The sequence below is a fragment of the Aquarana catesbeiana genome, linkage group LG06, assembly GCF_042186555.1.
Source record: "Aquarana catesbeiana isolate 2022-GZ linkage group LG06, ASM4218655v1, whole genome shotgun sequence".
Lineage (NCBI taxonomy): Eukaryota > Metazoa > Chordata > Amphibia > Anura > Ranidae > Aquarana > Aquarana catesbeiana.
The window spans coordinates 48,451,921-48,472,693 of record NC_133329.1 but is presented as its reverse complement, the minus strand read 5'-3'; the positions used below and the strand labels follow the sequence as shown (position 1 = coordinate 48,472,693).

Genomic DNA, 20,773 nt, shown 5'->3' with positions numbered 1-20,773 from the left:
TAGATTCTCTGCTAAAAAAATATATATAATGTTTGGGGGTTCTAAGCAATTTTCTAGCAAAAAATATGGATTTTAACTTGTAAACACCAAATTTCAAAAATAGGCTTAGTTATGAAAGGGTTAGTAAACAAAAAACAATTTGAACTCAGCTAATGTTATTACCAGTGCCAACACAGTAATATGGAAGCTAAGAACGCACGTTACAGAATACATGTTGTAACACTTTCAGGATTCATTTGTTTTTTTCTGGCTGCATTGCAATAGAGTTTTGACTTCCTGTTGTTTGAGTAGGAAATCGAAACTATTAGCAGAAAAATTTAAAGAGCTCTGTGTTTATAACTAAGGAGAAGTGAAACTAACGGTACAGAAGCCGTGATAACTCTCAGAGGAAGGTGAGTACACACTTTGCTTTTCACAGCTATAATTTAAAGTATATTTAAAGTGTACACCTCCACCAGCTAAAGTGCCTGCTCACCTCAAAGATGAATAAAAAAGCATAGACAAATCACTATGTTTGCATGTTTATTAGAAGCCCCCAAAACAAAACAGAGTACACTATGGCACTTGTGTTTTGTTGTTTCATGTCTATAACCTACGGAAGTAATAGCGTGATTGAGCACTTATGAGAAAGTGAAGGAAGGTTTGTCTGATGGCAATACAAACACTGATTACCCACACAATCTGGAGACTGTAGGATTGCCATTGGAGAGTGAAAGTTGATCCATTGTGGTGGACACGAGGAGTGATTTGTCTCTGCTTTTTCATTCATCACTGATTGGAGCAGGCACTTTAGCGGGTGGAGGTGTGCCTTGGATATTGGTCCTTTTGAGGACGAACACACACAGCGGTGATTGTTTTGGAAGCATTGACACAGATGAATTGGTTTTTTTTTCAAATTTCTTGACATTTTCATTTTTTACTTTAAAATATTTTTTGATTATGAAATGTTTAACCACTTGAGCCCCGGACCATTATGCTGCCTAAGGACCAGAGGTCTTTTTCCAATTTGGCACTGCGTCGCTTTAACTGCTAATTGCGCGGTCATGCAATGCTGTACCCAAACGAAATTTGCGTCCTTTTCTTCCCACAAATAGAGCTTTCTTTTGATGGTATTTGATCACCTCTGCGGTTTTTATTTTTTGCGCTATAAACGGAAAAAGACCGAAAATTTTGAAAAAAAATGATATTTTCTACTTTTTGTTATAAAAAAAAAATCCAATAAACTAAATTTTAGTCATACATTTAGGCCAAAATGTATTCGGCCACATGTCTTTGGTAAAAAAAATGTCAATAAGCGTATATTTATTGGTTTGCGCAAAAGTTATAGCGTCTACAAACTAGGGTACATTTTCTGTAATTTACACAGCTTTTAGTTTATGACTGCCTATGTCATTTCTTGAGGTGCTAAAATGGCAGGGCAGTACAAAACCCCCACAAATGACCCCATTTTGGAAAGTAGACACCCAAAGGAAATTGCTGAGAGGCATGTTGAACCCATTGAATATTTATTTTTTTTGTCCCAAGTGATTGAATAATGACAAAAAAAAAAAAAAAATTACAAAAAGTTGTCACTAAATGATATATTGCTCACACAGGCCATGGGCATATGTGGAATTGCACCCCAAAATACATTCAGCTGCTTCTCCTGAGTATGGGGATACCACATGTGTGGGACTTTTTGGGAGCCTAGCCGCGTACGGGGCCCCGAAAACCAATCACCGCCTTCAGGATTTCTAAGGGTGTAAATTTTTGATTTCACTCTTTACTGCCTATCACAGTTTCGGAGGCCATGGAATGCCCAGATGGCACAAAACCCCCCAAAATGACCCCATTTTGAAAAGTAGACACCCCAAGCTATTTGCTGAGAGGCATATTGAGTCCATGGAATATTTTAGATTTTGACACAAGTTGCGGGAAAGTGACACCCCAAGCTATTTGCTGAGAGGCATGGTGAGTATTTTGCAGCTCTCATTTGTTTTTGAAAATGAAGAAAGACAAGAAAAAACATTTTTTTTTTTCTTTTTTCAATTTTCAAAACTTTGTGACAAAAAGTGAGGTCTGCAAAATACTCACTATACCTCTCAGAAAATAGCTTGGGGTGTCTACTTTCCAAAATGGGGTCATTTGGGGGGGTTTTAAGCCACCTGGGCATTCCATGGCCTCCGAAACTGTGATAGGCAGTGAAGAGTGAAATCAAAAATTTACACCCTTAGAAAGCCTGAAGGCGGTGATTGTTTTTCGGGGTCCCGTACGCGGTTAGGCTCCCAAAAAGTCTCACACATGTGGTATCCCCATACTCAGGAGAAGCAACAGAATGTATTTTGGGGTGTAATTTCACATATTTCCATGGCATGTTTGAGCAATATATCATTTAGTGACAACTTTGTGCAAAAAAAAAAAAAAAAAAATTTGTCTCTTTCCCGCAACTTGTGTCGCAATATAAAATATTCCATGGACTCGACATGCCTCTCAGCAAATAGCTTGGGGTGTCTACTTTCCAAAATGGGGTCATTTGGGGGGGTTTTGAACTGTCCTGGCATTTTATGCACAACATTTAGAAGCTTATGTCACACATCACCCACTCTTCTAACCACTTGAAGACAAAGCCCTTTCTGACACTTATTGTTTACATGAAAAAGTTTTTTTTTTTTGCAAAAAAATTACTTTGAACCCCCAAACATTATATATTTTTTTTAAAGCAAATGCCCTACAGATTAAAATGGTGGGTGTTTCATTTTTTTTTTTTTCACACAGTATTTGCGCAGCGATTTTTCAAACGCATTTTTTGGGGAAAAAACACACTTTTTTAAATTTTAATGCACTAAAACACACTATATTGCCCAAATGTTTGATGAAATAAAAAAGATGATCTTAGGCCGAGTACATGGATACCAAACATGACATGCTTTAAAATTGCGCACAAACGTGCAGTGGCAACAAAATAAATACATTTTTAAAAGCCTTTAAAAGCCTTTACAGGTTACCACTTTAGATTTACAGAGGAGGTCTACTGCAAAAATTACTGCCCTCGATCTGACCTTCGGGGTGATACCTCACATGCATGGTGCAATTGCTGTTTACGTTTGACGACAGACCGCCGCTTGCGTTCGCCTTAGCGCGAGAGCAGGGGGGAAAGGGGTGCTTTTTTTTTTTTCCTTTATTATTTTTTTGCTTTTTTTATCTTATTTTTAAACTGTTCCTTTCATATTTTTTTTTTTTAATCATTTTTATTGTTATCTCGGGGAATGTAAATATCCCCTATGATAGCAATAGGTAGTGACAGGTACTCTTTTTTGAAAAAATTGGGGTCTATTAGACCCTAGATCTCTCCTCTGCCCTCAAAGCATCTGACCACACCAAGATCGGTGTGATAAAATGCTTCCCCAATTTCCCAATGGCGCTATTTACATCCGGCGAAATCTAAGTCATGAAATGCTCGTAGCTTCCGGTTTCTTAGGCCATAGAGATGTTTGGAGCCACTCTGGTCTCTGATCAGCTCTATGGTCAGCTGGCTGAATCACCGGCTGCATTCTCAGGTTCCCTGTTGAGACAGGAGAGCCAGAGAAAAACACGGAAGACGGTGGGGGGGGGGCATTCCCTCCCACGGCTTGTAAAAGCAGTCTAGAAGCTAATTAGCCGCTAGGATTGCTTTTACATGAAAGCCGACCGCTGGCTGAAAAGAATGATACCAAGATGATACCTAAACCTTCAGGCATCATTCTGGTATAACCACTCAAAGTCGTGAATGGCGTACCTGAAGACAAAAAAATGGTTAACAATAAAGCACAGTAAACGGTAAAGTATAAAAAATTGCATACCGGAAAAGCAAACATGATAAAACATAATAACAATAAAACATTGCAGAATAGAATACAGTAAAAAAGAGCAGAACAATAGAGAGAGAGAATAGAGAGAAAGAGAACAATAAAACGACAACTATTTTTTTTAATTTTATATATATTTTTTTTTTTGACACTTTTTTTGTAACTAACTTTTGTAACTGTAACCGGTTCCAGGTTCGGGTCTCTCAAAATGCGATGGCATCTTGGGAGACCCTGTGAAAGTGTGCCTAGTCTGTGCAATGCTGTACCCTACGCTAATACTCAACTAGTGTATGGTAGCGTTCAAAACATTCACCAATGCAAAGACCAGGATTGTCAGGACAGAAGGGACAATAATAGCGGGTGTCACGCCTATATACGCGATTGCTGCAGACACAACATCTTTTTGGGGGGGTTTGTTGGGTAGGGGTACTCGGGAGGACATAAAAATGCCTCTCATGCAGCCGACTGCATTTGGTTGGGGATGTGAATGGGGGAAGTACGGGCGCTGCAGAAGTAGTGGGTTCCCAATTAGAATTGGCGAATGCAGCAGGAAGGACACTATGGGCACGACGGGCCTGTGTTTGTCTTTTTGGTGGCAGCGGGTCACTACTTGTGCTTGCCACCTCACCAGCTTGAACTGCACTTATGGGACTCGCCACGTCACCAAGTGTTACTGCAGTGCTGGTTTGACTACGACCGGGGTGTACTAGGCCGCTGGTGCTTGCCAGTTCAATAAAAAGCTACCAAAAAAACTGTTAGCGATCGCAGGGATCAGGCCTGACTCTGCGAACGCTGCAGTTATGCGTCTAGTGTTTTGTAAGTGACAGTGATCGATCGATACTGCACTTGGGTGGGCTGGGCTGGGCCGGGCGGAGGGGCAAAACGCAGGTGCTAGCAGGTATCTGGGCTGATCCCGCTAACACTGCGTTTTTGGGAACCCTAAACTGCTGGGGACGCCAGTATAGATCTGATCTGATCAGATCAGATATTGATCCGTTCAGATACTATACCACTAAGGGAGGTGTACGGTGCGTGCGTGGGTGTTAGCGGTACTGGCGCTAACCTGATGCTGCCTGGGGCTGGTGCTTGCCAGTTCACCAAAATGCTACCAAAAAAACTGTTAGCGATCGCAGGGATCAGGCCTGACTCTGCAAACGCTGCAGTTATGCGTTTAGTGTTTTGTAAGTGACAGTGATCGATCGATACTGCACTTGGGTGGGCTGGGCCGGGCGGAGGGGCAAAACGCAGGTGCTAGCGGGTATCTGGGCTGATCCCGCTAACACTGCGTTTTTGGGAACCCTAAACTGCTGGGGACGCTAGTATAGATCTGATCAGATATTGATCCGATCAGATACTATACCACTAAGGGAGGCGCATGCTGCGTGCGTGGGTGTTAGCGGTACTGGCGCTAATCTGACGCTGCCTGGGGCGACGCATATCACCGCCGGGCGATTAGGGGGCTAAACCTTTATTCGGTAATAAACGGCGGGTGCCCTGACACTATAAAAAATAAACGAACTAACCAGCGTCAACCGTAACGGTTATACGGTGATCAGTGGTGAAAGGGTTAACTAGGGGGCAATCAAGGGGTTAAAACATTTATTAGATAGTATATGGGGGTCCCTGTCGCTATAAAACGCTGACGGCGAACCTAAATATTTACCTCCCTAACTAGCGTCACCAGCGACACTAATACAGCGATCAGAAAAATGATCGCTTAGTGACACTGGTGACAGGGGGTGATCAAGGGGTTAAAACTTTATTAGGGGGGGTTAGGGGGGTACCCTAGACCTACAGGGGGGTAACAGTAACTGTGCTAACACTGTAACTGTCACAAACTGACACCAATGCAGTAATCAGAAAAAAAAAAACAAAAAAAACCTGCTTGGTGTCAGTTTGTGACAGGGGGGGGGGGGTGATTGGGGGGGATCGGGGGGCGATCGGGGGGGGGGAATCGGGGTGTTTTGTATGCCTTGCATGTTCTACTGTGTGTGTGTGTTGTGCACTCACATTGATGTCTTCTCCCCTCGGCGCTGGAACGGAAACTACCGAGCCGAGGGGAGATGACATCATTTCCTTTGCTGCTGTTTAGCATACAGCAGCAAAGGAATGTTCCCATTGGCCGGCGGCGATCGCGAGGGGGGGGCCACGAACGGATGGCCTCCCCCTCCACTCCGATCGCCGGGGAACAAAACGGGACTGCCTCGGGCACCGGGGGGGGTCCGATCGGACCCCCCACCCGCGGGAGGCAAATCACGTACAGGTACGTGATTTTGCCTGCCCGTGCCGCCTTGCCGACGTACATCGGCGTGAGGCGGTCCTTAAGTGGTTAATATATATTTTGTATGCACATTATTGAATGAGACACAGCGCTGCACTATTTAGAAAACAATATTGAATTTGGTGTGGTGTATCACTGTAATGCCCCGAACACACGGTCGGATTTTCCGATGGAAAATGTCGGATCGGAGCGTGTTGTCGGAAATTCCGACCGTGTGTGGGCGCCATCGGACATTTCCCATCGGATTTTCCGCCACACAAAGTTTGAGAGCAGGATATAAAATTTTCCGACAACAAAATCCGTTGTCGGAAATTCCGATCGTGTGTACACAAATCCGACGGACAAAGTGCCACGCATGCTCAGAATAAATAAAGAGATGAAAGCCATTGGCCACTGCCCCGTTTATAGTCCCGATGTATGTGTTTTACGTCACCGCGTTCAGAACGATCGGATTTTCTGACAACTTTGTGTGACTGTGTGTATGCAAGACAAGTTTGAGCCAACATCCGTCGGAAAAAATCCATGGATTTTGTTGTCGGAATGTCCAAACAAAGTCCGACCGTGTGTACGGGGCATAAGGCTGTGTACACACGAGCAGGCTTTTCGGCAACAAAAGTCCGACGGCCATTCCGGCGGACTTTCATCTGACTTTTGACGGACTTCCGACGGACTTTTGAGCGAACGGACTTGCCTACACACGATCACACCAAAGTTCGACAGATTCCTATGTGATGACGTACGACCGGACTAAAACAAGGAAGTTGATAGCCAGTAGCCAATAGCTACCCTAGCGTCGGTATTCATCCGTCGGACTAGCATACAGACGAGCGGATTTTTTCGACCGGACTCGAGTCCGTCGAAAAGATTTGAAGCATGTTTCAAATCTAAAGTCCGTCAGATTTTCGACTGGAAAAGTCCGCTGATGGTCCAATGAAGCCCACACACGATCGGATTGTCCGCCGGACTCGGTTCGTCGGACCAGTCCGGTCGAAAGGTCCGCTCGTGTGTACGCTGCATATGTGTTCAGCAGATGTGCAGTCACATATATTGGTGATTTTACACATTTACCCTGTTATAGGAGGAAGTAATTTATTTTGGCGCTGATTATTTTTTTTCACAAAATATTTAAAGTGTAAGCCAAAACTGTTTCTGTTTTGGATGGAGCATAAAAGGACTGTAGTTTTAACTGCTGTTTGTGTCCCTGCTGGAGATTCTCCCTCTCTTATTGTCTTGGTGAGAATTGTAGGCAAGACTAAAGTTTTTGAGTTGTCTTTAAAAGAAGAGGTGAAGGGAAATCTTCCAATAATTAACCACTTAAGGACTGGGCCTCTTTCTGAGATTTGTTGTTTACGTTTAAATTTTTTATTTTTTTTTGCTAGAAAATGAATTAGAACTCCCAAACATTATATATATATTTTTTAACACCCTAGAGAATAAAATGGTGGTCGTTGCAATACTTTCTGTCACATCGTATTTGCACAGCGGTCTTACAAGCGCACTTTTTTTGAAAAAAATACACTTTTTTGAATTAAAAAATAAGACAACAGTAAAGTTAATCTAATGTTTTTCATATTGTGAAAGATAATGTTATGCCGAGCAAATTGATACCCAACATGTCACGCTTCAAAATTGCGCCCGCTCGTGGAATGGCGACAAACTTTTACCCTTAAAAATCTCCATAGGCAACGTTTAAAAAATTCTACAGGTTGCATGTTTTGAGTTGGAGAGGAGGTCTAGGGCTAGAATTATTGCTCTCACTCTAACGATCGCTGCGATACCTCACATGTGTGGTTTGAACACCGTTTTCATATGCGGGCTCTACTCACGTATTGCGTTCGATTCTGCATGCGAGCTCAGCGGGACGGGGCACGTTTAAAAATTGTAAAATTTTTTTCTTATTTATTTTACCTTTTTTTTTTTTTTTTTTACACTGTACTTTAAAAAAAAAAATGTGTCACTTGTATTCCTATTGTAAGGAATATAAACATCCCTTTTAATAGAAAAAAAAGCATGAGAGTATGAAAGTATGAGATCTGGGGACAAAAAGAACTCAGATTTCATATTTACACTAAAATGCAATAAAAAAAAATGTTGTCATTTGAAAAAATGAAAAAAAAAAAAAATAGCCCTTTAAGAGCTATGGCAGGAAGTGACGTTTTGACGTCGCTTCCGCCCTGCAATGTCTCACTCGTCTCCATGTCAATCTGGGAGAAGGATCTGATCACCTCCACCACTACCAACGGCTCCGGTAAGCGGCGGAGGGCACCAGGGCACGGTGGGAGGGGGGGTCTCTCCCGCCACCGATAAAAGTGATCTTGCGGCGAAATCCGCCACAGAGACCACTTTTATCTGAAAGTGGACCACACGCTGAAGAAGAGGATACCGGAGTTATGGTAGCTAGCTGCTGCCATAACAACGATATTCCTCTTCAAAATACTGATGTAAAACTGCGGCGGGCGGTCCGTAAGTGGTTAAACATGTTTTAGTGATAACAGTCTAAGAGAAGATGGGGTTGATTTATTAAAGGCAAATAGACTGTGCACTTTGCAGTTGCTCCAAAGCTTAGTAAATGAGGTAAGGCTTCCCTTAGCAAAGATTATTCAATGACGTGCAAGGAAAATAAAAGAGACAGCATTTTTGCTTGCACGTGATTGGATGATGGAAGTCGGCAGAGCTTCTGCTCATTTACTAACCTCTGGGGCAACTGCACTTGCAGAGTGCACAGTCTATTTGTCTCTGGGATATGAAATTAGAGGCCAACGATAGAAACAAAAAAATATATGACAGGGGTCTTAATTATTCCTTACTCCATCTAAAACTGAAATAAAAGAAAATTAAAAAGGGTTGCTCTAAAGAGACCCTATCACCAGCTTAAAAACTGTGCAGGTAAAAAAACAAGTACTGAACATACTTGCTGCATTTTTTACATTTTTACGCCTCCAATGTGCCTTTGAATTTACTAACAAATTTCATAACCCAAGGAGTGTCAATTCCTCAGCATAGCCCTCATCTCTCTTTTGCAAGTATATACTGTATTCATTGGCATGTAACACTCACTTTTTCACCATGAAAATCGCGTGCAAATAGCGTGTGTGTGTTATACGCCAATACTTCAATTTTAGCTGCCTGGGAGGGGACCAGTAGGGGGACGGGACGATCGCCATCAGATTACATACAGTGAGAATCTCCAGTTTACTTGGCGGCCTTTGTAATAGGAAGTCCCGTCTCCTGGGCCGCCATTGGACCAGTGTTATGTCTATCATAGGAGATTCTCATGTATGTAATCTGTCGGCACTCGTCCCACCCCCCTCCCTGTCCCCTCTAGGCTGCAGATGGGCATCGATCAGGCTGCATTGATGGCAATGGTGAGGCTGCTGTATTGAAGGCAATGGTGAGGCTGCTGCATTGATGGCAATGGTGAGGCTGCTGCATTGAAGGCAATGGTGAGGCTGCTGCATTCATGGCAATGGTGAGGCTGCTGCATTGATGGCAATGGTGAGGCTGCTGCATTGATTGCAATGGTGAGGCTGCATTGATGTGGACTGATGAGGCTGCAGATGGGCATTGATCAGGTTGCATTGATGGCAATGGAATGATGAGGCTGCAGATGGGCATTGATCAGGTTACATTGATGGCAATGGAATGGTGAGGCTGCAGATGGGCACTGACCCTTATTTTGCTTCAAAGTTCTTTTTTTAAAATTTAAGTTTTATTCATAAAACTTCCCTCCTAAAATGAAGGTGCGTGTTATACGCCTGTGCGTGTTATGTGCCGATAAATACAGTAAATACCGTCTGTGCTGGCCAAGCCCCTCCCTTCTCCTACCTACATGACCTTCTCTGTAGCTGCGCTGGGAGGAGCAAAGGGAAATACTAGAGTATTGTCACTTGAGTTACAGCTCTGAGTCTGCTGGGCCTGCTGACATCACTCAGCTCCCAGAAGCAGTCTCAGGGCTTTTGGATGTAAAGGTAGGCAATATTACCCCAAAATATATGTAATAGGCATTAAAGGACATTCTCTCAAATAGCAAGTAGCATCTCTGAAGGATGGAGGGTAATAATGGTTCATGAAAAACAAACAACCACACTTCAATGATATTGGGTCTTTCATCCTACTTAGATGAACCAGACAAAGTGCATTGTAACTTGCCCAGGACCACTCTCTAACTAATGAGTTTTACCCTTGTGTGAGCCTAATTGTCCCTTCAAATATATGAAAGAGAACACCAAATATCAAAAATCTCCCAAATATCAAAAATCCCCTTGAAGCCAACAATAAACCATGGAGCACACTGAGTTAATGGTCTAATATGACACCACTGTCTAGCTCCCACAGACCATTAGACCATTGAAGGACCATTAACACAGTGTGCTCCATGTTTGAGTGTTGGCCTCAAGTGGATTTTTGCCATTTGGGAAATTATCCTTTAACCAATATTATCTTCCATCTTTGTGAGTAATAGTCCATCCTAATAATAAAGGCGTTAGTTTTTTTGCAAAAGAAAAATGATTCTCTTTTATATTTTTGAAGTGATTATTAGGCCCACACAAGTGTAAAAGGTGTTAAGTATGGTGGTTCCAGTGCACTTTATCTGGTTCAACTAAGTTGGATGAAAGACCCAATATCTTCGGAGTGTGGTTGTCTGTTTTTCCTGAAAGTGGTTGTCAGAAGGAAGTCAGAAGGTTTTTCATCCTAATACATTCTATGCATTAAGATAAAAAGCCTTCTGTGTGCAGCAGCCCCCCTAACACTTACCTAAACCCCATCTCGATCCAGCCATGTTGCAGCAGAGTCTCAGCTGCTCGGGACTCTCCCTCCTCATTGGCTGAGACAGCAGCGTGGTGCCATTGGTTCCCGCTGCTGTCAATCAAAGTCAGTGAGCCAATGAGGAGAGAGAGGGGTGAGGGACTGAACCACGGCTCCATGTCTAAATGGACACACAGAGCGGTGGCTTGGCTCGGGTGCCCCCATAGTAAGCCGCTTGCTGTGGGGATCACTCGGCAGGGGTGGGGGGGGCAGGAGTGCTGGCGGGGAACCCGAGAAGAGGAGGATCTGGGCTGCCCTGTGCAAAACCATTACACAGAGCAGGTACGGTATGTATAACATGTTTATTATTTTTAACCACTTGCTTACCGGGCACTTAAACCCCCCTCCTATCCAGACCAATTTTCAGCTTTGGGCGCTGACGCACTTTGAATGACAATTGCGCGGTCATACAACACTGTACCCAAATGAAATTTTTATCATTTTTTCACCACAAATAGAGCTTTCTTTTGGTGGTATTTGATCACCTCTGCGGTTTTTACTTTTTATTAAAAAAATGTAAAAAACTGAATTTTTTTTTAAAAAAAAGTTTATTTTTTTATATTTTGTTTTAAAAAATTTTAAACGGGTAATTTTTTTCCTTCATTGATGTACGCTGATGAGGCGGCAGTGATGGGCACTGATGGGTGGCAGTGATGGGCACTGATGGGTGGCAGTGATGGGCACTGATGGGTGGCAGTGATGGGCAGCACTGGCAGGTGGCACTGATTGGCACTACAGGTGGGCATTGATAGGTGGTACTTGTGGGCACTGATAGGTGGTACTTGTGGGCACTGTTAGGTGGCACTGTGGGCACTGTTAGGTGGCACTGTGGGCACTGTTAGGTGGCACTGTGGGCACTATTAGGTGGCACTGTGGGCACTATTAGGTGGCACTTTTATTGGGCACTGATGAGGCAGATGTGCCTCTTCCACTTGGGGACCGATGTCCCTCACATCCGATCCGGTGATCGGCTTTTTTTTCTACTCGCGCTGTCAGCGTGAGTAAAAAAAAAAACCGATTACCGATCTTTTGTTTACATCATGTGATCAGCTGTCATTGGCTGACAGCTGATCACATGGTAAGGGGCCGGGACCAGCCCCTTACATAGATCGGTGATCAGCCGAGTCTCAGTGACTCGGTGATCACAACGCGCCCGGCGCGCGCCCTGCAGGGCGCGCGCAGGGAGCGTGCACAGGGGAGGACGTCATATGACGTCCTCCCGGGAATGTAGGTCCGCGCTGTAGCCGTCATTCGGCTATAGCGCGGATGCCAAGCGGTTAAATGAAAAAACTGAGACTTTAGTATCACTTTAACTTTTTGTTGAGTTAAGGGGGTGGAAAAAAAAACTTGGTTTGAAATTAAAAAGTTATTATTGTTGTTGTAAAATTGTTCAAAAGAACATTTGGTGGAAACAGATAGAAGGGATGTGGTTTTGAGCATAGTGGGTTTAGAAACGATATAGTTACATAGAAGATGAGGTTGAACAAAGACACACCCCATCCTGTCCGACCTATATGTGTGATTATATGTCAGTATTACATTGTATATCCCTGTATGTTGCAGTCATTCAGGTGTTTATCTAATAGTTTCTTGAAACTATCAATGCCCCCTGCTGAGACCTCCGCCTGTGGAAGGGAATTCCACATCCTTGCCACTCTTATGCCCCGTACACACGGTCAGATTTTCCGATGGAAAATGTCCGATTGGAGCGTGTTGTCGGAAATTCCGATCGTGCGTACACAAATCCGACGGACAAAGTGCCACGCATGCTCAGAATAAATAAAGAGATGAAAGCTATTGGCCACTGCCCCGTTTATAGTCCCGACGTACGTGTTTTACGTCACCGCGTTCAGAACGATCGGATTTTCCGACAACTTTGTGTGACCGTGTGTATGCAAGACAAGTTTGAGCCAACATCCGTCGGAAAAAATCCTAGGATTTTGTTGTCGGAATGTCCGAACAAAGTCCGACCGTGTGTACGGGGTATAACAGTAAAGAACCCTCTACGTAGTTTAAGGTTAAACCTCTTTTCTTCTAATTTTAATGAGTGGCCACGTGTCTTGTTAAACTCCCTTCCGCGAAAAAGTTTTATCCCTATTGTGGGGTCACCAGTACAGTATTTGTATATTGAAATCATATCCCCTCTCAAGCGTCTCTTCTCCAGAGAGAATAAGTTCAGTGCTCGCAACCTTTCCTCATAACTAAGATCCTCCAGACCCTTTATTAGCTTTGTTGCCCTTCTTTGTACTCGCTTCATTTCCAGTACATCCTTCCTGAGGACTGGTGCCCAGAACTGGACAGCATACTCCAGGTGCGGCCGGACCAGAGTCTTGTAGAGCAGGAGAATTATCCCTTTATCTCTGGAGTTGATCCCCTTTTTAATGCATGCCAATATTCTGTTTGCTTTGTTAGCAGCAGCTTGGCAAACTGTTCCCCTTTTCTATATACCGTATTTATTGGCGTATAACATGCACCCCAAGTTTAGGAGGGAATTTTAAGGAAAAAAACTTTTAGGAGGGAAGTTTAAGGAAAAAAAACTTAAATGTAAATGCCCATCAATGCAGCTTTATCAGTGTCATTTGCAGCCTTGCCCAGTCTGATTGCAGCCTTGCCCAGTCTGATTGCAGCATGATCGTTTAAAATTAGTGCCCTTGAGATACACAGAGCCGCATGTCTTTTGTACTCGGCTCCTCTCGGCTCCTCTCGCAGTCCCGCCCAGTCCCGCTCCTTGGTACACCTTCTATGATGGACATAACACAGGTCCAATGGCAGGACTGGGCATGACTGCGAGCGGAGCCGAGAGAAGCCTCGCCTCGCTGAGTACACAGTACACTCGGCTATGTGTATTTCGGCGGCGCTCCCTCCTCTCCCCTCACAGACAGCGGGGATCGGCATATAACACGCACCCACGATTTCCCCCTGATTTTAAGGGGAAGAAAGTGCATGTTATACACCGATAAATACGGTATTTTGTACATTTAGGGGAGTGAGCAAGCAGATTGAGGTATAGTACATGGATCACCTTCCAAACTTTTAATTAATTTAATACCATTTTTTCATCTTTATAGCTACTCTTCCTTGTTCCTATTGGTTGCATGACAGCAAGGCTTCCATGATACTGCTGGGAAAAAAGGGAAATTGAAACCATCAATGGAACAGCAAACAAAATCTTTGTGTTATTAGCTGCAGGACAAGTGAAACTACCTGTACAGCAGACAAATGACTTCCTCCATTTCAGCTAAGGTAAGTACTACTGATTATTACAACTGCAATTTGAAACCCCAAGAACAGGAAATGTAATATATTGCATCTTACCAGTGCTTAGATGTGGTGACAGCATTATTTTATTTTTTGCAGAAATTCCCTGTTGATCCTGCCAGAAATTTTGTGCCCTTGTCACTTCCTGTGCATTGAACTGAAATATATAAAACAATGTTATCTTCCTTCCCAACTATATTATGTAACCTTTAACACCCCCCACACATTCATATAACAGAAATAAGGAGAGAAGGTTTTTTTGTGGTCCAAGCAGGGTTCGCCAAACTTCAAAGAAGCTTGAATGCTGAACCTGAATCCCATTGAAATCAACAAATCAAATCAAAATGCCCATTTTCTGGGCTAATAGGCAAAGAGTTGTAAAAAAAACAGCATAGGAGTGTGTGTGTGTGTGTGTGTGTGTGTGTGTAAGCCAATGTGCCAGTGATGGTGGTGGTTGCTATGGATGCAGCAGGTGCCAGCACTTACTACTTCCTTAGGAACTAGTAGACAGTGGGGTTGATTTACTAAAGGCAAACCCACTTTGCACTACACTTGGAGGTGCAGTTGCTTTAGATCTGAGGGGAAGATCTAAAATGAGGGGAAGCTCTGCTGATTTCTATCATCTAATCATATACAAACAAAAATGCTGTTTTTTATTTTCCTTGCATGTCCCCTCAGATCTACAGCGACTGCACTTGCAGTGCACTTGTAGTGCAAAGTGGATTTGACTTTAGTAAATAAACCCCAATGTGAAACTGTCATTTATTGAAGTGGTAAAAAAACAGGGTCAAAAAATAGAGAGGGGGGGGGGGGTGCAGCGCTATAAACAAATAAATACCAAGAATGTAATTGTCGACAATGATGTCACAATAAAAGAAGTGAAATAATATGTGAACAGTGACATAAATATACAGTAAATAAAGTGACATATGACCAGTATAAAGATCAATAAAAATAAATGTCCATATGTGATGGAAAGGGACCACATATAATGGTGAATTCCTGTGGTGAGTGATCCAAAACAAACATGTGACGATCATTAAAATCTTGAGCAGGCATCAAAGTGAATGGTGAATAACCATAAAAAAACCACCACCGACAGGGGGCGCATGCGCGGCATGGAGCGGAGCGGCCGCTTCTAACGAGAGCTCCGCTTCTCTCAGGGCTTTCAGCCACAAATACGGGGTCACTTAACACCGCGACCGAAGATTGTAATAGGCACCCCCGCACACAAGCATCTGTGCATGCCTGGCTCGAAGAGGAGAGGTCGCGGAGGCTGCCAGAACAACTTTACCCACTACCTTCTCAGATCTCAGGAGCGTGGCAAAATGGCAAAGAATGGCGCCGGCGCCCTTCCCCCTTCCTCTGCCTCCTCTTCACCTGTGAAACAGGCACCGCTGGACACAAGCTCTGCAAGTAACAGTGAGTACACTCCTCTAACTAAAGCAGACCTTGACACCAGTTTGGAAGCAATATGCTCAAAACTACTGAACAAATTTCAAACAGAAATTCAAAAATCCACCAACACTCTGCCTCAAGAAATAGCAGCATTAGGGACTCGCACTGACTTGCTGGAGAACAAACATGACGAATTAGCAATAGCATTCAGTGATCTCTCCAGAGAACATGAGACACTTTCATCAGCTTTTACACAATTGGAAGCACATGTAGAAGATTTAGACAACAGGAACAGAAGATGTAATATTAGGATAAGAGGAGCCCCAGAAAACATAACAGATTTAATCGCATACTCCACCAAGCTTTTTCAGTTCCTGTTGCCAGAACAAAATCCCCAATCTTTCAAATGTGATCGCATTCACCGAGCCTTAAGAGCTAAACCCCCACCAGACAAACCCCCCAGAGACATTGTTCTATGTATGAAGGATTTTCTAGTTAAAGAAGAAATTATGCGAGCAGCCAGAGGAATGAGAAACATCACATTAGAAGGAGTACAGCTGCAGATATACCCTGATATCTCACAAGCAACCCTCGAAAGATGCAGAAAAATGAAGGAGATTACAACCGTTCTCACTACAGCTAGGATCAGATATAGATGGGGTTTTCCCTTCAAACTGATCATTCCCCATAATGGCACTACCTACATTGCAACTACTATTCCCAAAGGACAGGACATCCTGATCAAACTAGGTCTGATGGATCCTGGAAATCTCCCGCGCACCCCATCCACACCTCGGCCAGCTCCCATCTGGAACACTCCAGCTTCACGAGGAGATAGACGCAGAAATAGATACGACACAAGTCAACGGAACTTTAATTAACAACCATCTGCACTACAGATAACTAAATGACTTTTATCTGTTCTTTTCTTTTTTTTTTTTTTTTCTTTCCACAGTCCTGGACATTCACTCTGTGATGGCAAATTATAGCTACTTACTGAAACCTGCCTTTCAATGTAGCAACACTGACATCTACTGCCCAAGAAGTGGTATAGCAAGTATTAATAACACTCCATTACCTACAGTTTAATAGTAATATTAAAAGAGTTTATTGTAGCTTGTTCTGCCTTTATTGGGATCTGTGGTATATTCATAGATTCCCAAATTAATGATGATACCTGATATCTTCCATTTTATTTACCACCAATATTATTTTTATATTTTTTCCTGTTTTTTTTTTTTTTTTTTTTGTTTTTTTTTGCTTTTTTTGGTTTTTTTTGTTTTTTTTTATTCATCTTCCGTTGCTGGATATCACTTATATCCTTTTCAAGGGATATTTCCTAAATGAATACGATTTATATTTCTAATGTTTTTGGTTATTACAAAGCCATTAACTTTGAATTCTGTTAACTCGGACATTGATGGAGTACTATTTTTTCAGGATCACCTTGTTTTCTTATTATTAATCTCTGCATTTATCGAGTGCATATATTATATAAATTATGACTCATTTAAATAAGACTAAAAAATAAATATAAAATGGTTCTTTGCAGAGGAGGTGAACTCCATTTGTGTCCGACAATACAACCTTATAGTTTCATAGTTCCTAAAATTGAATACTAATAGTGTCTTGTTCAAGTTACTTATAATAAACATACATGCACAGTAATTTGCAATAATATCAACTATTGTGGCCACCCAATCTATGTCGACATGATTTTACCCCACTCAGTCGTTACAAAGGTTCGCTTCGGGTGGATTTGGTCCATCAGGAGTGAATGTAGACTCTCATATTTTTTCATTTATTCTTTTATTCTCATTTTCATTCAAGATATTTTTACAAATACTGATCTAAAAATTCTAAGACTGAGCAAGAGACGTTCCGGTCTCTTAGGTTTTCTCAGTCGGTTGGGAAGATTTCTCTTTTCCAACCCCCAATTTTTTTCTCACCATATACACTGGTTTTTGATATGGAAAGTTAAGATAATTCCGTTTCTTTCACTGAAAAATAGTTATGGTACAATTTCATTGACAAGCTCTGAATTCCTCAATTGTATAGAAATGATACTTTTAATTGACTCCATGTACACATGGTTCACCATAAAGAAATTTAGAAAATATAGATATCTACACCCTACATACCAAATAATCTATCTCATACTTTTACTTTCTGTCGGTCCCCCAAATGTAACACAAGCAACATGACTATCACAGTTGTATCACACAATGTTCAAGGATTTAATTCCCCAAATAAAAGGAAAAAAGCATTTTTACAATATAAAAAACTAAATGCCAAAATTATTCTGTTACAAGAAACACACTTCTTAAAAGACAACCACCCCACATTCTTCCACAAAGCATTTAACCAATCATACTATACCACATCCCCTGCAAAGACTAAGCCCGGGTTCACACCTATGCGAATTAGATGCGGCTTACACCGCATCTAATTCGCAGGACATTTTAAAATATATTCATATGAATGCATCTGGTTCACATATGTGCGTTGCATTCGCACTGCGCATTGCACAAAAAACGTGTGCGTTTTTTGGGCATTGCGGTGCGAACTACAAGCCTATTATCTCCTATGGGAACGCATCTGATTCGCAGATGTATTGCGTTCTGAACAAGGATTTTCTCTTTCTCCTCACTACACCTCCCCCTCCCCCCCCCCTCCCTCCCCCTCTCCCTCTCCCTGCTCTCTAATCCTGAGCAAAAACGCAATGAATCCGTTGAACAGGAGATTGTTATCTCCCCAGTGAAACCTGAGCTTCAATTCGCACCGCACATATGTGAAACCAGGCTGAAGGAGTGGCGATCTTTATTCATCAATCCTTCCCCTTAGAAGTGCAACAAGTATATAAAGATCAAAACAGTAGATTCATTATCATTAAAGGTATGCTATCAGGTAGAGAATTAACAATAGCCAATATCTATGCACCAAATGAAACACAAACATCTTTTTTCATAGAATTTTTTAATACCCTGCAACGATACCACTCACCACATATCATTTTAGGAGGAGACTTCAACTTAGTAATGCAACCCAATCTAGACCGTAGTAGACAAAACCCAAATTCAAAAACATTCTCAAAAACTACCATCACTCATTTAAACGATATACAATTAATTGATACATGGAGAGCGCTAAATATAGGAGCGCGTGAATATTCCTTTTTTTCACACCCACATAAGTCTTATTCGCGTATAGACTACATTTTTTGCACCCCAATCATCTTAGCGAACACTCAAGATGCCTCAATACACCCATGTGTTTGGTCAGACCATCACATTACCTCTTTTAGTACGGAATTCATTGGTCTCCCCTCCACACCATATTCATGGAGACTTAATGAATCCTTGCTGACAGATCCCATTCATCAACAAGAAATAGCTTCAGCCATAAAAGAATATTTTACAATAAATTCTACCCCAGATATTTCTCCCACTTCATTACGGCTAGCTCATAAAGCAGTATTAAGAGGCAGACTTATCAATCTTTCAGCGCAGTGTAACAAGATTAAATGGGAAAAAATTCACTCCCTAACTAAAGATCTCCATCACTTATATAGAGATCATGCCACAACCCATGACCCTGACATCTATAATAGGATCTCCCAAAAACGCAATGAACTAGACTCATTACTCTCATTTAAAGCAGAGAAAGCTCTCCGCTGGTCTAAAGCAAAATTCTTTTTATCAAGTAATACATACTCAACAATGTTTGCCCGCAAACTTAACCAAACAATAAAACCCACTCATGTTTATAAACTTAAGAATAACACAAATCAACTGATCACACACCCTCAAGAAATAATGTCTATATTTAAAAAATTTTATGCAGACCTTCTCTCAGCTCCAACCTCATCAATCCCACCCTCGTCGGTATCCTGGTTAGACAATATACCCTTTCCCAAATTAAGCCCCTCACAAACAGATATTTTAAACGCACCATGCACAGAGGAGGAAATTCTTCAGATTATTAACTCTCTTAAGAGAAATTCAGCCCCAGGCCCAGACGGATTTTCCTCATTTTATTATAAACAATCCCGACAACATTTAATCCCGTATTTAACAAAACTATATAACGTCATTCTTAAAGGAAATCAATTCCCAGAGGAAATGTTACTTGCTAACATGTCCCTTATCCCAAAACCAAATAAAGACCACACATTACCCCAAAATTATAGACCAATTTCAGTAATTAACAATGATCTTAAGATATTCAGTAAACTATTAGCAAACAGATTAGCTTTAATAATCCCTTCCCTGATTTCTCCTTATCAATCCGGATTCATTCCTGGTAGACAAATTACCGATAATATAAGACTTGTAACAAACATAATACAAGACGCAAACATCAAATCCCGGTCAGTCCTATTATTAAGCCTTGATATTAACAAGGCATTTGATAGCGTCTCTTGGAGCTACCTTGATATGGTTTTAAAAAGATATGGTTTTGTTGGGGAGTTTATTCATGCATTTCATGCACTCTATCATAACCCTTCTACAAGGATTAGACTGCCAGGATGTAATTCAGAGTTTTTCAGGGTGGGTAGAGGTACGAGACAAGGTTGCCCACTTTCCCCCTTGCTATTCGCCCTTGCGATCGAACCCTTAGCCACTGCAATATTAATGCACCCAGATATCAAAGGTTATAAGACCAACGGTAACACCTACAAACTAAGTATGTATGCGGATGACATGATCTTATTCCTTACACAACCCAACATAACACTACCAAATCTATTACATACACTGAAAACCTTTGCAACACTCTCGGGTCTAACAGTAAATGTCTCTAAATCAACAGGTATGCCTATAAATATTTTCCAACCTCATTTAGATATCATACAATCCTCATTCAATTTCACCTGGGCAATGGAATCTCTCCCATACTTAGGTATCCACCTCACTCCGAACATTAAGAATATATCCTCTAAAAACTATCTACCACTGATGCAAAAATTGAGATTAATGATTAAGATGTGGAAATCGTTTAATATATCCTTTCTGGGTAGGGTCACAGCAATTAAAATGACAATTCTACCAAAGATATTATACCTTTTCAGAGCACTTCCCATTAGACTAAATAAAACAATGATAACCACATTTCAGACAGACATCAATAAATTTATCTGGCAAGATTCTCACCCACGTTTTTCTAGAATAGTATTGTATAGATCACAAAGAGGTGGCGGTCTGGG

At 41.9% G+C, this 20,773-nt stretch overlaps 1 protein-coding gene across 3 annotated transcripts in view; it reads left to right on the top strand.

The window, feature by feature from the left end:
* The first annotated feature begins 267 nt into the window (after positions 1-267).
* The window catches only part of LOC141148378 (uncharacterized), a 101,732-nt gene continuing 81,226 nt past the window's right edge, over positions 268-20,773 (top strand). For all 3 annotated transcript variants that reach the window (XM_073635813.1, XM_073635814.1, XM_073635816.1), the window contains exons 1-2: positions 268-392; positions 13,980-14,154. In XM_073635813.1, the coding sequence (XP_073491914.1) occupies positions 14,131-14,154 (24 nt within the window). In that variant the 5' untranslated portion in view covers positions 268-392; positions 13,980-14,130. The remainder of the gene's footprint in view (positions 393-13,979; positions 14,155-20,773) is intronic.